Here is a 12,640-nt window from a genome sequence, read left to right as displayed (position 1 = left end):
ACTGACTGTGTATCGTTGTTTTAACATTGTTCAATTTTCTCTACAACTTCTAGTAAATTGTAGCTTCTCTCTCACTTCACTACATATTTTTGACTATCATTCTCCTTTCTCAATGCATATACTACTCACTTCTAGTCCACATAATTTTCTGTTCTCTCTCTCACTCTCTTCACAACTGCATCAAAATTTGATATTTAATACTCATGTATTCTTCTCTTCTTCTTCTTCTTCCTTCTTCGTCTTCTTATTCTTCTTCTTCTTCTTCTTCTTCTTCTTCTTCTTATTTCTGGTTTCACTCTCTCTCTCATTAATGTATTCCTGTATTCTTCTTCTTTCCTTCTTTGTCACCTTCTCCTCCTAGTCCTCCTTATCCTCCTCCTCCTTCCTCTTCTTCTTTTTCTTCTCCTCCACCTTCTACACTACCTGCTCCTCTCCTTCTTTTTCTTTTCTCCTTCTTCTCTTCAACTTCATTCGTCTCCATCTTTTCCACCTCCTTTTCTTTCACCTCACCTCCTCCTCCTTCTCCTCTCTTACTTCATTCTCCTTTCCCATCTTTCCCCCTCCTTTTCTTCCAATTCATACTCCTCCTAAATCTCTTCTCATCTTCCTCCTCCTACTTATCCTCCTCTCCTCCCTCTTCTCCTTCTTCTCTTCTTCCTCAATCCACTTCATGCTCCTCCACCTTCTCCTTTTTCTCCTTCTCCTCTTAACTTCATTCTTCTCCTTCATCTCTTCCTCTTCCTTTTATTCCAATTCATACTCCTCCACCACTTCCTCCTCCTCTTCTCTTTCTCCTTCTGATCAATCTCCACCTTCTACACAATTATTATCAATTTCAAAAGATACTATCATGAATACTCTGACGGTTGCCAATACTTGCTTCCTCATCATCCCCTCCTCGTCCTCCTCCTGGTGATCACGGCTGCCGAGGAGGAGCAGTTGAGGAGGAGAGGCTGCTCTCCTGCGAGGGAAGGGAAGAGGTGCAGCCGGGTGGAAGGGGTAGAGGGGGCGGAACGGCTCAGCCAATGGCGGCACAGCGACAGCCGGAGTCGACCCGAAAACAAAAAATCAGTCAATTAGAAGTGAACAACTACAATACTAAGTGCCGGTTGCACAGCAGCCGGTTATATTTTAAACCGTGATTAATTCCTCGAGAACCAATCAGAGAAGCGTTTATCAGAAAGGCCTTCTATGATGGTTCTCGTGGAATTAATCACGGTTAAATTTAACGGCTGTTGTGCAACCGGGCCTCACACTTCGTGACTCAGGTGGAGAAGAGACTGGACTCTAGTGGAGAGCATGTGTTTCAAATGGTGACGTCGCGGAGACTAGAGTCGACTGGTCTGAGTGTCACCATTTCAAAACACATGCTCTCCACTAGAGTCCAGTCTCTTCTCCACCTGAGTCGCCTAAGTGTCAGTTGAGGCTAACTGTCCAGTCTCGTTTAAAAAATACAATTATTATCTCATTGGGTTGTGTGGCAGAGAGGACCAGGAGTCCTAATTCCGCCCTCAATCAATCAATTCTCCTGGCAAATGATATGTTATAGCTGTGTAAGCGTATAACTAGGATTCTAGTTAATAACGTATAACTAGCGTATAACTATTCTAGCGTATAACTAGATATTCCTCAAAACTTTTATATTAAATTGTCATAATTGAGGTTGGATATTTTGTTAATTAATCATATTTATACATCGTTGAAACACGATGTGAGAACAGTGCAGAGGTGGTAGAGGTTAGCACTATCTGCTTTGTCGAATGATAGACAAGGATAACAACACCAATGTTGATCAAATACTGCCATTATAACGTGGACCTCACTATAGAACAAGAACAACCAAAACATGATACAGTATCAACACAATTTGATACAGTATAATCTCAACTTGATACACAAAACCAAAATTTGATACAAACCTTCCAAATGGATGAATTCTACAAATATTCTAAAATTTTCGAATATTCTAAATCGAATTCTAAAAATTCGATTGCAATAGGTCTCATCCTTGAGAAAACTCGCTGAACGACATTAAAAGGATAATTCATCTTGGATGAAACATCTGGACTTTCGTCGTCTATGGATAGTAAAAAGTGAGCGAGTGATTCTGTGAAAAATCAAAATATCACATCCCCGAAATTCATAAGCTGACGTATAGCCAGCTGTAAAATATGAACACGATCATTTTAGAGAATTGTGTTCTGTTTATCAATAAATGAATCTAACGAGCGAAGCTCAGTGCCCCGATATTGGGACGTTTATGATGCAAAATGTGAGTGTCAACTGAAGCCCTCATACTGTGCCCTTCTTACACTCTTACACTCCCAACAACTCACTAATCATAGACAGCAGTCGGAGAAGAAATTTAGAACATAAACGATCTATACCATGAGATATCTTCTTATGCTATCTTTTCTCTATGGTTATATAGATGTCTTCTCACCTGACTGGGCCTTCGTAGCTGTTGCATTGTGGGCGTTGTGGTGAGGGGGTGACGAGGCGCGCCCTAGGGGTCCCCCCACCACCGAACTCACACCTGACAACATACTTCCTTCCTCTCCTTCTCCTCCTTCTCCGCCACCTCCTCCTCCTCCTCCTCCTCCTCCTCCTCCTACCACCACCTCGGAGTGGGACAGTACCTGAGTCAGCAAAAATATAGAACATCATCGTATTAAAAATCTACATCACAAATTACCTTCAAAGAACTAAGGGGTGTGACAGAGGAGATCATCCTAGGAAAGTAGATATGATAGAAGAATTGAATAAATAAATTAGTAAAACATATAAATTCTTATAGCACCCTTTATTTTCAAAAAAAAACGTCAAAATAATTCAACACTAGTTTCTTTTTTTAGGAATTGAATATTCTGCAAAATTATTTCTTTAATATGTGAATATTTCCTATTTTAGTGATAATAATTGAAATATTTATTCTGTGTTTGGTTTTGAAACATCTAAATTTGAAATCTACTTTGTGAAAATAATAAAGGACTGAATTTTTTGTGAAGTGAACAACTACAAGATGTAACCTATTTTGGATCATGTGTAACGTTATCTAAATTTGGGAGAGGAATAGCACAAGGTTACCTTATTTTTGCTCTCCCTATCATTTTGACGATGTATTGATTGTATGAATCAATAAAGAATAATTTTCGTTTTAATCAAAGAATAATAACTACAGTATGAATGGAAGAGTTGCGGAGAATCGGCATCAATGAAGGGAGCAAGTACAAAGAATGTCAGCTGAAAGAATTCCATTCATACCATCCAGTAGGCAAAAGACTGATGTTGACAGACCAGCCAAGCGGTGGCAATGATTGGAAATTTTGAAATATTGTAGGTTATGTGAAAAAAAGCAGGTAGCTCGTGCTCCACAATGGTAAATTAAAAACTTGACCACTGAAATACTGGAGAATTAAAAATAGTCCTATAACCATCCCCAGTAGATTGAAAATCTATAAGCAAAATTACAAGTTAATCAGTTGAGTAGTATTGAGACGTGATGATGTGTCATTCGTGAATTTCCCTTCCTTACGTGTTAAAACCAGTTCCTCACTTTATTATAGTATAGATTATTTTTTATATTGCAGATCTTCTCAATTAATATATTCAATTCAATTCAATTAAAAAACACACAAAACAGACAAAACAAAATTACAAAGAATTATGAAACTAATGAGAATAATATGCTGGATATAGGGGAATTCCTTAATTAGTTCAACTATCCTCGGTAAATAAAGAATCTATATGCAAAATGTCAAGTTAATGAGTTGAGTAGTTGAGAGTGATGATGCGTCATTCATGAATTTCCTATCCCCTACGTGTATAAGTCATTCTCTCTTCATTATAGTATATACTAGCAGGTAACCCGTGCTTAACGAGGGTCTAATTAAAAACTTGACGCACTGAAATATTGAAGAGTTAAAAATAGGCCCATAACCATCCTCGGTAGATTGAGAATCTATTAGCAAATTTACAAGTTAATCAGTTGAGTAGTTGAGACGTGGTGATGCGTCACTTGACAAACTGAGAACTTGACTCACTGAAATCTTGGAGAACTGAAAACAGGCCTAAAACCATCCTCGGTTAACTAAGAATCTATAATGCGAAATTTCAAGTTAATCAGTTGAGTAGTTGAGACGTGATGATGCGTCATTCGTGAATTTCCTATCCCCTACGTGTATAAGCCAGTTATTTCCTTTATTATAGTATAGATTAGCAGATAACCCGTGCTTCACGAGGGTCAAATTGAAAACATGATCTGCTGAAATCTTTAAGGATCTAAAATAGGCCCATAACCATCCTCGGTAGATTGAAAATCTGTATGCAGGATTCCAAGTTAATGAGTTGAGTAGTTGAGACGTGATGATGCGTCATTCGTGATTCCTATCCCCTACGTGTAAGCCATCTTTCCTATTATAGTATAGATGAATAATTGAATGAATAATTTCCAGTACAAACCTGACGTAGAGGTGAGGAATGAAGGGTGATCTGGTCTACACTGCCAGGTGCACTGCAGTAAGGCGGGGGCACTAGGCTATTGGCCTGCAACAAAATACATTGGTTAATGCAGTGCATTACACATTCAACTGGCAGTAAATTGTAGAAAATTCATCAAGCTTCATTTTTGAATGGTTAGTCATGTGGGTTAACACATCTTTCCCAAAGATAATAAGCGTGTAGGCAAAGAATTCAAAGTGTTACAACTTTTGAACCACCCTCATCTCTTTAGGGGTTGTGATGGGGATTTCTGATATGTTCATCCCCTAACTAGTCCCAACAAAGCTTAATAACTTACTCCTTGGCACTACAGCTCATTCAGAGCCTGGACCTCCTTCAAAAAGCCTCTCCATTCGTCTCTATCGGCAGCCTTACGTCTCCATGCCCTGAAACCCAGCTTCCTAATATCGTCCAACAAAGCTGCAAAGTCGAAAATTCTGTTCTTCAAAACATGCCCTCCGAATCCCTTTGTCAAATTGGTCTATTGTTGCAAAACTGGAGATTTCACTCAACACTAGGCTCAATGACACTTAGGCGACTCAGGTGGAGAAGAGACTGGACTCTAGTGGAGAGCATGTGTTTTGAAATGGTGACGTCGCGGAGACTAGAATCGACTGGTCTGAGTGTCACCATTTGGAAACATTCTCTCCACTGAGAGTCCAGTCTCTTCTCCACCTGAAGTCGCCTAAGTGTCAGTTGAGCCTTAAGCTGCTGCACAGTCGTGGGTGGGGAATGCGTGAACTTGTGAAAATGTACATCAAATTGGAGAGAATTCGAAGCTCTATAAGGTTTTGATGAACAAGGATTTTCATGGACTTTTATAAAGTTATATAAGAGGATAAATTGCAATTGGAGGAACTTTAAATGTCACACCTTCATGAGCAGATATCTTGAAAACTATGGCAGATTTAGAAAAGTCTTAAGCCGTGTCAACACTGAACAAATGTTCCACAAACATTGCTATTTACCTCTTATAACTTCATAAAAACTCCATGGCAATCCTTGTTCATCAAACCTTATAGAGCTTGTCCGTTTGGTGAAAAAGTTTGGGAAAATGATAGAAGAGGTATGTGAAATATGAGAAATGTGGGGATGTTTACCTCATTGACAGCGTTGCAGAAAAGCTTTGAGCTTAAAGAATCAGCTGTGCTAGCGGCTGACAGTGAACCTGTAACCAAAATAAATTATATTCAAAATTAAAAACATTCCAAAACATTCATTTATTCAATATTAGCCGTCAGGCTCGCTCGCTCGCCATATACGTCTAGCCAGGGGGCTCCACCCCCTGGACCCCAGTCTGGATCGGCCAAGAATGAGTCAGCAGAATTTTCCATTTGAGCATTTTTATCATATTTAGGACGATCCAGTCGGGGGTCTAGAGTAAACGTCTGGCTAAACGGATATGGCGAGCGAAGCGAGCCTGACGACTAGTATTTAATATTCCCAGGAATAGCTCTGATTGAAGTAGCAGTGCCTAATCAATTCTTCCGCGATAAATGCATTTCAATCTTCAACTTGGTGCCAAACCTAACAAAGTCAACTCAACTTAATGCCAACCTGACAAATTATTAATTTAGTTACCAGTTAACAACTGTTTCAAGAGGGTACTCTCTCTAGATTATAGTTCTATATTAACATAATTATGGTATGGGAATTTTTCAATTATAATTAAGAAAATAAGAAGAATATACATGCTAAAAGACGAACTTCAAACCCTTGAAAACCACCCTTAGAGTTCAAATATCGCCAAAAGATTTCTTAGTGCGCCTCTAAAGGGCCAACTGAACATACCTACCAAATTTGAACGTTTTTGGTCCGGTAGATTTTTAGTTCTGCGAGTGAGTCAGTCAGTCAGTCAGTCAATCAGTGAGTGAGTACCATTTCGCTTTTATATATATTGAGAAATAGAATACTATTGAACTTTTTGTGTAGTTGAGAAGTTGATATTGTGGTAATTATTCATATTGAATGAAAAAGACTAAGAAATTGTCAAAAAACCACTTATTGACAATGGTGTAATAACCGAAAACGGTCTTTCTAATTATCAATAAATCAGTGGTTTTTTGACAATTTTTAGTCTTTTCATTCAATACTATTGAACCACCTCGCTCAAAATGCCCCTGAGATTCTATCAGTAGCTCTTTTGAAAGCAGTTCAAAATGAAGAAGGACGGTTCAATTTGAATCGAATTATCAATTACATGTAATTACCGTATCAATTAGCAGGAAAACTTGTGCTCCACAAGAGTCTAATTCATTCAAAACTTGACATACTGAGATTTTGAAGAATTGGAAATAAGTCTATAACCATCCTCGGTAGATTAAGAATTAATATGCAAAATGCCAAATTCGGTTTAGCAGTTGAGACGTGATGGTGCATCATTCGTGAATTTCCTATCTCCTACGTGTATAAGCCGCTCTTTTCCTTCATTATTACTTTCCTTGCCCTATTACCATAGGTAAGGAAAGTATAATGCTTTCGAAAAAAATAAGGTACCAAATTTCTAAACTTCTATACGTTTCAAGGTCCCTGAGTCCAAAAAAACTGGTTTTGGGTATTGTCTGTATGTGGTGTGTGTATATGAGTGTATGTCGTCTGTGTACACGATATCTCATCTCCCAATTAACGGAATGACTTGAAATTTGGAACTTAAGGTCCTTACAAATATAGGATCCGACACGAACAATTTCGATCAAATGCAAATCAAGATGGCGGCTAAAATGGCGAAAATGTTGTCAAAAACAGGGTTTTCGTGATTTCTCGGAAACGGCTCCAACGATTTTGATCAAATTCATACCTAAAATAGTCATCGATAAGCTCTATCAACTGCCACAAGTCCCATATATGTAAAAATTTCAGGAGCTCCGCCCCATCAATGCAGATAGATTCCCAATTATCAGGCTTCAGATATACAATTGAAACAAAAAAAATCAAGTGGAGTAGATTGAGCATGAAAATCTCTACAATTAATGTTCAGTAACATTCACCTAAAATTGAAAATAAGCTTTAAATTCGAGAAAATGTGATTATTCAATTGCAAATTATTGTTGATTCTATCAAATCATTCACTATGAAGAGATAGCAGACCTTATGTGTGTCTCCAGCGTTATTGCCCTGTCACCAGCTGGCTCAAATCTTTGAATAGTGGACTTGAGATGCGCGGGAACACTAGCGTTAGATGATCAATTTTCATAACGGCAAGGAAAGTTGTGTGAGTGCGACACCAGATTTTTTTTATAGATGAATTATCTAGATAGTTGACATCTAGTTATAGATAGATAGTTGACAGCTGATTCGTTATTTGAAATTACTAGCCTTCTATTTGTTCATTCCTTCATGCCGCTTATAAAGCCGGTCAAATTCTAATCATAGTTGACAGCTGATTCGTTATTTGAAATTACTAGCCTTCTATTTGTTCATTCCTTCATGCCGCTTATAAAGCCGGTCAAATTCTAATCATAGTTGACAGCTGATTCGTTATTTGAAATTACTAGCCTTCTATTTGTTCATTCCTTCATGCCGCTATAAAGCCGGTCAAATTCTAATCATAGTTGACAGCTGATTCGTATTTGAAATTACTAGCCTTCTATTTGTTCATTCTCATGCCGCTTATAAAGCCGGTCAAATTCTAATCATAGTTGACAGCTGATTCGTTATTTGAAATTACTAGCCTTCTATTTGTTCATTTCTTCATGCCGCTTATAAAGCGGTCAAATTCTAATCATAGTTGACAGCTGATTCGTTATTTGAAATTACTAGCCTTCTATTTGTTCATTCCTTCATGCCGCTTATAAAGCCGGTCAAATTCTAATCATAGTTGACAGATGATTCGTATTTGAAATTACTAGCCTTCTATTTGTTCATTCCTTCATGCCGCTTATAAAGCCGGTCAAATTCTAATCATAGTTGACAGCTGATTCGTTATTTGAAATTACTAGCCTTCTATTTGTTCATTCCTTCATGCCGCTTATAAAGCCGGTCAAATTCTAATCATGATCAATGTCACAAGACCAATCAGAGAAGCCTTTTTCGAAAGAGCCTTTTCTGATTAGTTCTCGTTGAATTAATCACGATCAAAATTTAACCGGCTTCTGTGCAACCGGGCCTTAATCTATTTCTTACATTTTCATTTTCATCTATAATATAAAGCGAAATGGCACCACTCACTGACTGACTGACTGACTCACTCGCAGAACTAAAAATTACCGGACCAAAACGTTTCAATTTGGTAGGTATGTTCAGTTGGCCCTTTAGAGGCGCACTAAGAAATCTTTTGGCATATTTTAACTCTAAGGGTTGTTTTAAGGGTTAAAGTTCGTCTTTTAGCATGGATATTTCTTCTCTCTCCAATCTCTTAATATAATTGAAATTTAGATATCATATGTTACTATAGAACTATAATCTAGATAGAGTACCTCTTCGAAACAGTTGTTAACTGGCAACTAAATTAATAATTTTGTCAGGTGGCAATTAAGTTGAGTTGACTTTGTTAGGTTGGCACCAAGTCGAAGATTTAAATGCATTTATCGCGGAAAAATTGATTGGGCACTGCTACTTCAATCCTGGGAATATTATATTTCTAGCCGTCAGGCTCGCTTCGCTCGCCATATCCGTTTAGCCAGACGTTTAGTCTGGAACCCCGACTGGATTGTCCTAACATATGATAAAAATGCTCAAATAAAAATGCAGGCGAGCGAAGCGAGCCTGCTGATTTCATTCTTGGACGACCCAGTCGGGGGTCCAGGGGGCGGAGCCCCCTGGCTAGACGGATATGGCGAGCGAAGCGAGCCTGACGCCTAGTCTGTTATATACACAAAAAAGGACGAAGGAGTGAGGCAATTTCGTCGACCAACAAACTCGATCTGTATACTGGTTCAAAGAACATATGTGTGTTGAAAATTTGAAGTTTATTGACGAAAGAAGCATTCTAGAGTTATTGTCGAACGTACAAAGAAATCCACGAACGGACAGCGACTCTCGAGCTCAAAGTCAAAAGTAGGAACTTGACGCTCGTTCTATTAGTAAATGATATCACACAGATAACAAATTACCGTACATAAATTTAATATATTTTTGTATGAAAGAGAATTGTTATGAGATTATGTTATGCTTAGTATAAGACGCAATAAAACTATAAATTCCTGTGTAAATAATTATTATAATATTAAGTCATTAGCATTTCAATAAATGCAATATCTTAGTAATTTCCATCGTAATTCTTGTGTTGTTCTGGAGTTGATACAATATTATGTTGTTGTAGATATAGAGGCATATTTTTTATTTTTCATTTTATTCAATCATTCAGAATTACACAACTTTCAGAAGAGTACCACAGGCTTATAAGCCCAAAACGGTTCCAATTCTAATTTATACAACAGTCCAAATGTAGAGGCTAGGTTATGTGTCACTCATTCTCCTATTACACATTCAATTTACAATCAAAACACACAAATAGTTATTTGTGCAACTAGTGCGCAAAGTGACAGTTTGCTGCACGAAAGAAACGAACGGACTGGTTTGTTGAGTGCAGCAGAGGAACTTTGCGCACGTATTTCACATTAAGTTTTTCCTACTTACCATTGAATATGAAAAGTGGGTAATTATGGGTAAAATTGCCTGAAATGCATCAAAGTTTTTCTGTGTAATTTTATTATTGATAAAAACCTTAATTTATTGTCAAATTGAATAAAAATGTTGTCCTTGGTTATAATATCTAATTAATAACGTGCTCGTTGTGCTTGGTTGCACCTCTGCTCACTATAGCAGCCCAGTCACTGTTACAACTTCATTTTGATTTTGCCTGCACTGTTGCTCCATATAACTACTAAGTATTTTGCGTTGCCATGTTGCAAATCTGGAGTGCAGAAAAAATTTTCCCGCACTAGAGCGGAAAAGTGATTCTTTGTGTTCTGTAATCAGTGCAGCAATGGCCACTTTTCAACGTAACTGAAAAAAAAAATTATTTATAAATTGAAAATACTTCAAAATTGAATTAAATCAATTACAATTAATTAGAAAATTCCAAACTTTGAAAAAACTATAAAATCTTGAGACCGAAATATTGAATGACAGACAAGGATGGCAACACCTATGTTAATCAGGTTTGACTGCTGACTTTATAACGTGGATATTACTGCTCTAATAGACAGTTAAATATTGATCACGGTTGAATATTGATCATGGTTAACTTACCGACTGGTCGCATAATATAGTTTCTGAAGTAGTGCACCATAAGATAGCTGCCTCCAACATTCGTCTTGCCACTATCCGAGTAACTAATGACTAGCGGGTACAGGTCGGGTTTGGATGTCACCTAAAACATACAAGTAATAATTAATGAATGAATATAAACAGGTTGAATAATTATTCCATAGTACTCTCCATGTGAATTGAGAAACTACAAGACTCAACCTATTTTGGACTATGTGTTATCATAGAGAAACAATAGCGTAAGTAGATATCCCAAGGTAAAGGGCGTTTATGTCGCAACTTTTACTGTTATCTCAAGCTGATAGTCCACGTAGTTATTTCCTGTGAAGCTTTATGACGCTGGTAGTCTCTCTTGTTGTGCCGTTCATACACTCTCACCCGGTCAAAACAGTAAAAATCGACAATAATCGACAGTAATCGGCTTGAGATAACAGTAAAAGTTGAGACATAAACGCCCTATACCATGGCATATCTACTTACGTTATTGTTTCTCTATGGTATTATCTAGATTTGGGAGAGGAATAGAACAAGGTCACCTTATTTTTTCTCTCCCTATCATTTTGATAATGTACTTATTGTATAAATGAATAAATATCAAGTAGCTATTATGAAATAAGTTATTAGAAAATGGAAATAAATGAATTTTTAATTTACTATGACCTGGGTTTCTGAGAACTGAATACTAGATGAAGTGAGGAGGGCACTGATCTTGTTGTAGGAGAGGAAAGGTCAGAGTTGAGTTTTTACTCTTAAATAGCTATATGCTGGAATTATTTGATAATATAAAATTGAATATAGATTTTTCGAATATAAATGATACTGCTGGCACTGGACTCTCTGGGAACTAAGAACTAGATGAAGTGAGATGTTGATATAGTGGGGAGGAGACCACTGACTCGTTGTAAGGCTAGCCATCTTGAATAATTCATCAGTCTTGTATCATTTAGTTGTGGAATATTGTGAAACTATCGAAATGTTCTATGACACTGTACTTTCTGCAACTGTATACTAGATGGAATGAAACAATGAAGTAGTGACTGACTTCGTTGTAAGGTGGCGGATCATGGAAGGAGAAGCAGTGACTGTGTTGAGGAGGGCCAATTAGTTATTCTATAATTATTCTATTCTAATTATTAGAATATTCTGAAACTATCAAAATTTACTATGACACTGGATTTTCTGGGAACTGAATACTAGATGAAATGAGACCTCAATGCAGTGACTGACCTCGTTGTAAGGTGGCGGTTGATGGAACGAGAAGCAGCAACTGTAGTGAGGAGGGTCATTTAGTTGTGAAATATTCTGAAACTATAACTATGAAGGCTACTATGACACTGGATTTTCTGGGAACTGAATACTAGATGGAATGAAACAATGATTCAGTGACTCACCTCGTTGTAAGGTGGTGGTTGATGGAAGGAGGAGCAGCGACTATAGTGAGGAGGTGGCTGAAAGCAGCTGCCAGCTGATTGGCTGTCAGGTGAGGAGGCAGCGTCCATTCCTCCTCCTCTGCCGCCCGACCTTGAGGAGGAGGCGTGCCCTCGTGAGGCGTGCCCTGCCGAGGCATGCCCCCCTGAGGCGTGCCCCTTACGTCGCCACACACCGCACGCACACACACCACAGCACACGCACACGCCCACCACAATGACGCACCTGAAATCACAGAATATTCAAAATACATGGAAGAATACATTACATGAGAGAAAAATGATACATCTATTAGACCTGTATGCAGACCTGTAAACGGAAACAGGCTTTCTTGAATTCTTGCTTCTTGTTGTACATACCTTGTAGAAGTGTCTTATTACTTGTTGAACACACCTCCAACTTGTTAAATCTCACTAGTACACTTGTAAAAAATATTGTAATGAATTCAATTCAATGTGCATCTAGCAACAAAAGTGTTTTTCTCCCTCAGTGGAATTTACAG

General features: G+C 37.9%; 1 protein-coding gene across 1 annotated transcript; it reads right to left on the bottom strand.

Moving 5' to 3' along the window:
• Positions 1–4,461: 4,461 nt before the first annotated feature.
• Positions 4,462–12,381, bottom strand: LOC120356698 (the record flags this gene model as incomplete). Its single annotated transcript, XM_039445665.1, has 4 exons — positions 12,102–12,381; positions 10,693–10,813; positions 5,601–5,668; positions 4,462–4,545 (listed from the first exon to the last, which is right to left on the bottom strand). Coding segments are annotated over exons 1-4 (381 nt in total), but the record flags the coding sequence as incomplete, so codon positions are not given.
• Between the last annotated feature and the right edge of the window lie 259 nt (positions 12,382–12,640).

The sequence above is a fragment of the Nilaparvata lugens genome, unplaced genomic scaffold (assembly GCF_014356525.2).
Source record: "Nilaparvata lugens isolate BPH unplaced genomic scaffold, ASM1435652v1 scaffold7545, whole genome shotgun sequence".
NCBI lineage: Eukaryota > Metazoa > Arthropoda > Insecta > Hemiptera > Delphacidae > Nilaparvata > Nilaparvata lugens.
The sequence above is the reverse complement of the archived record's forward strand: the minus strand, read 5'-3'. Positions and strand labels throughout refer to the sequence as shown.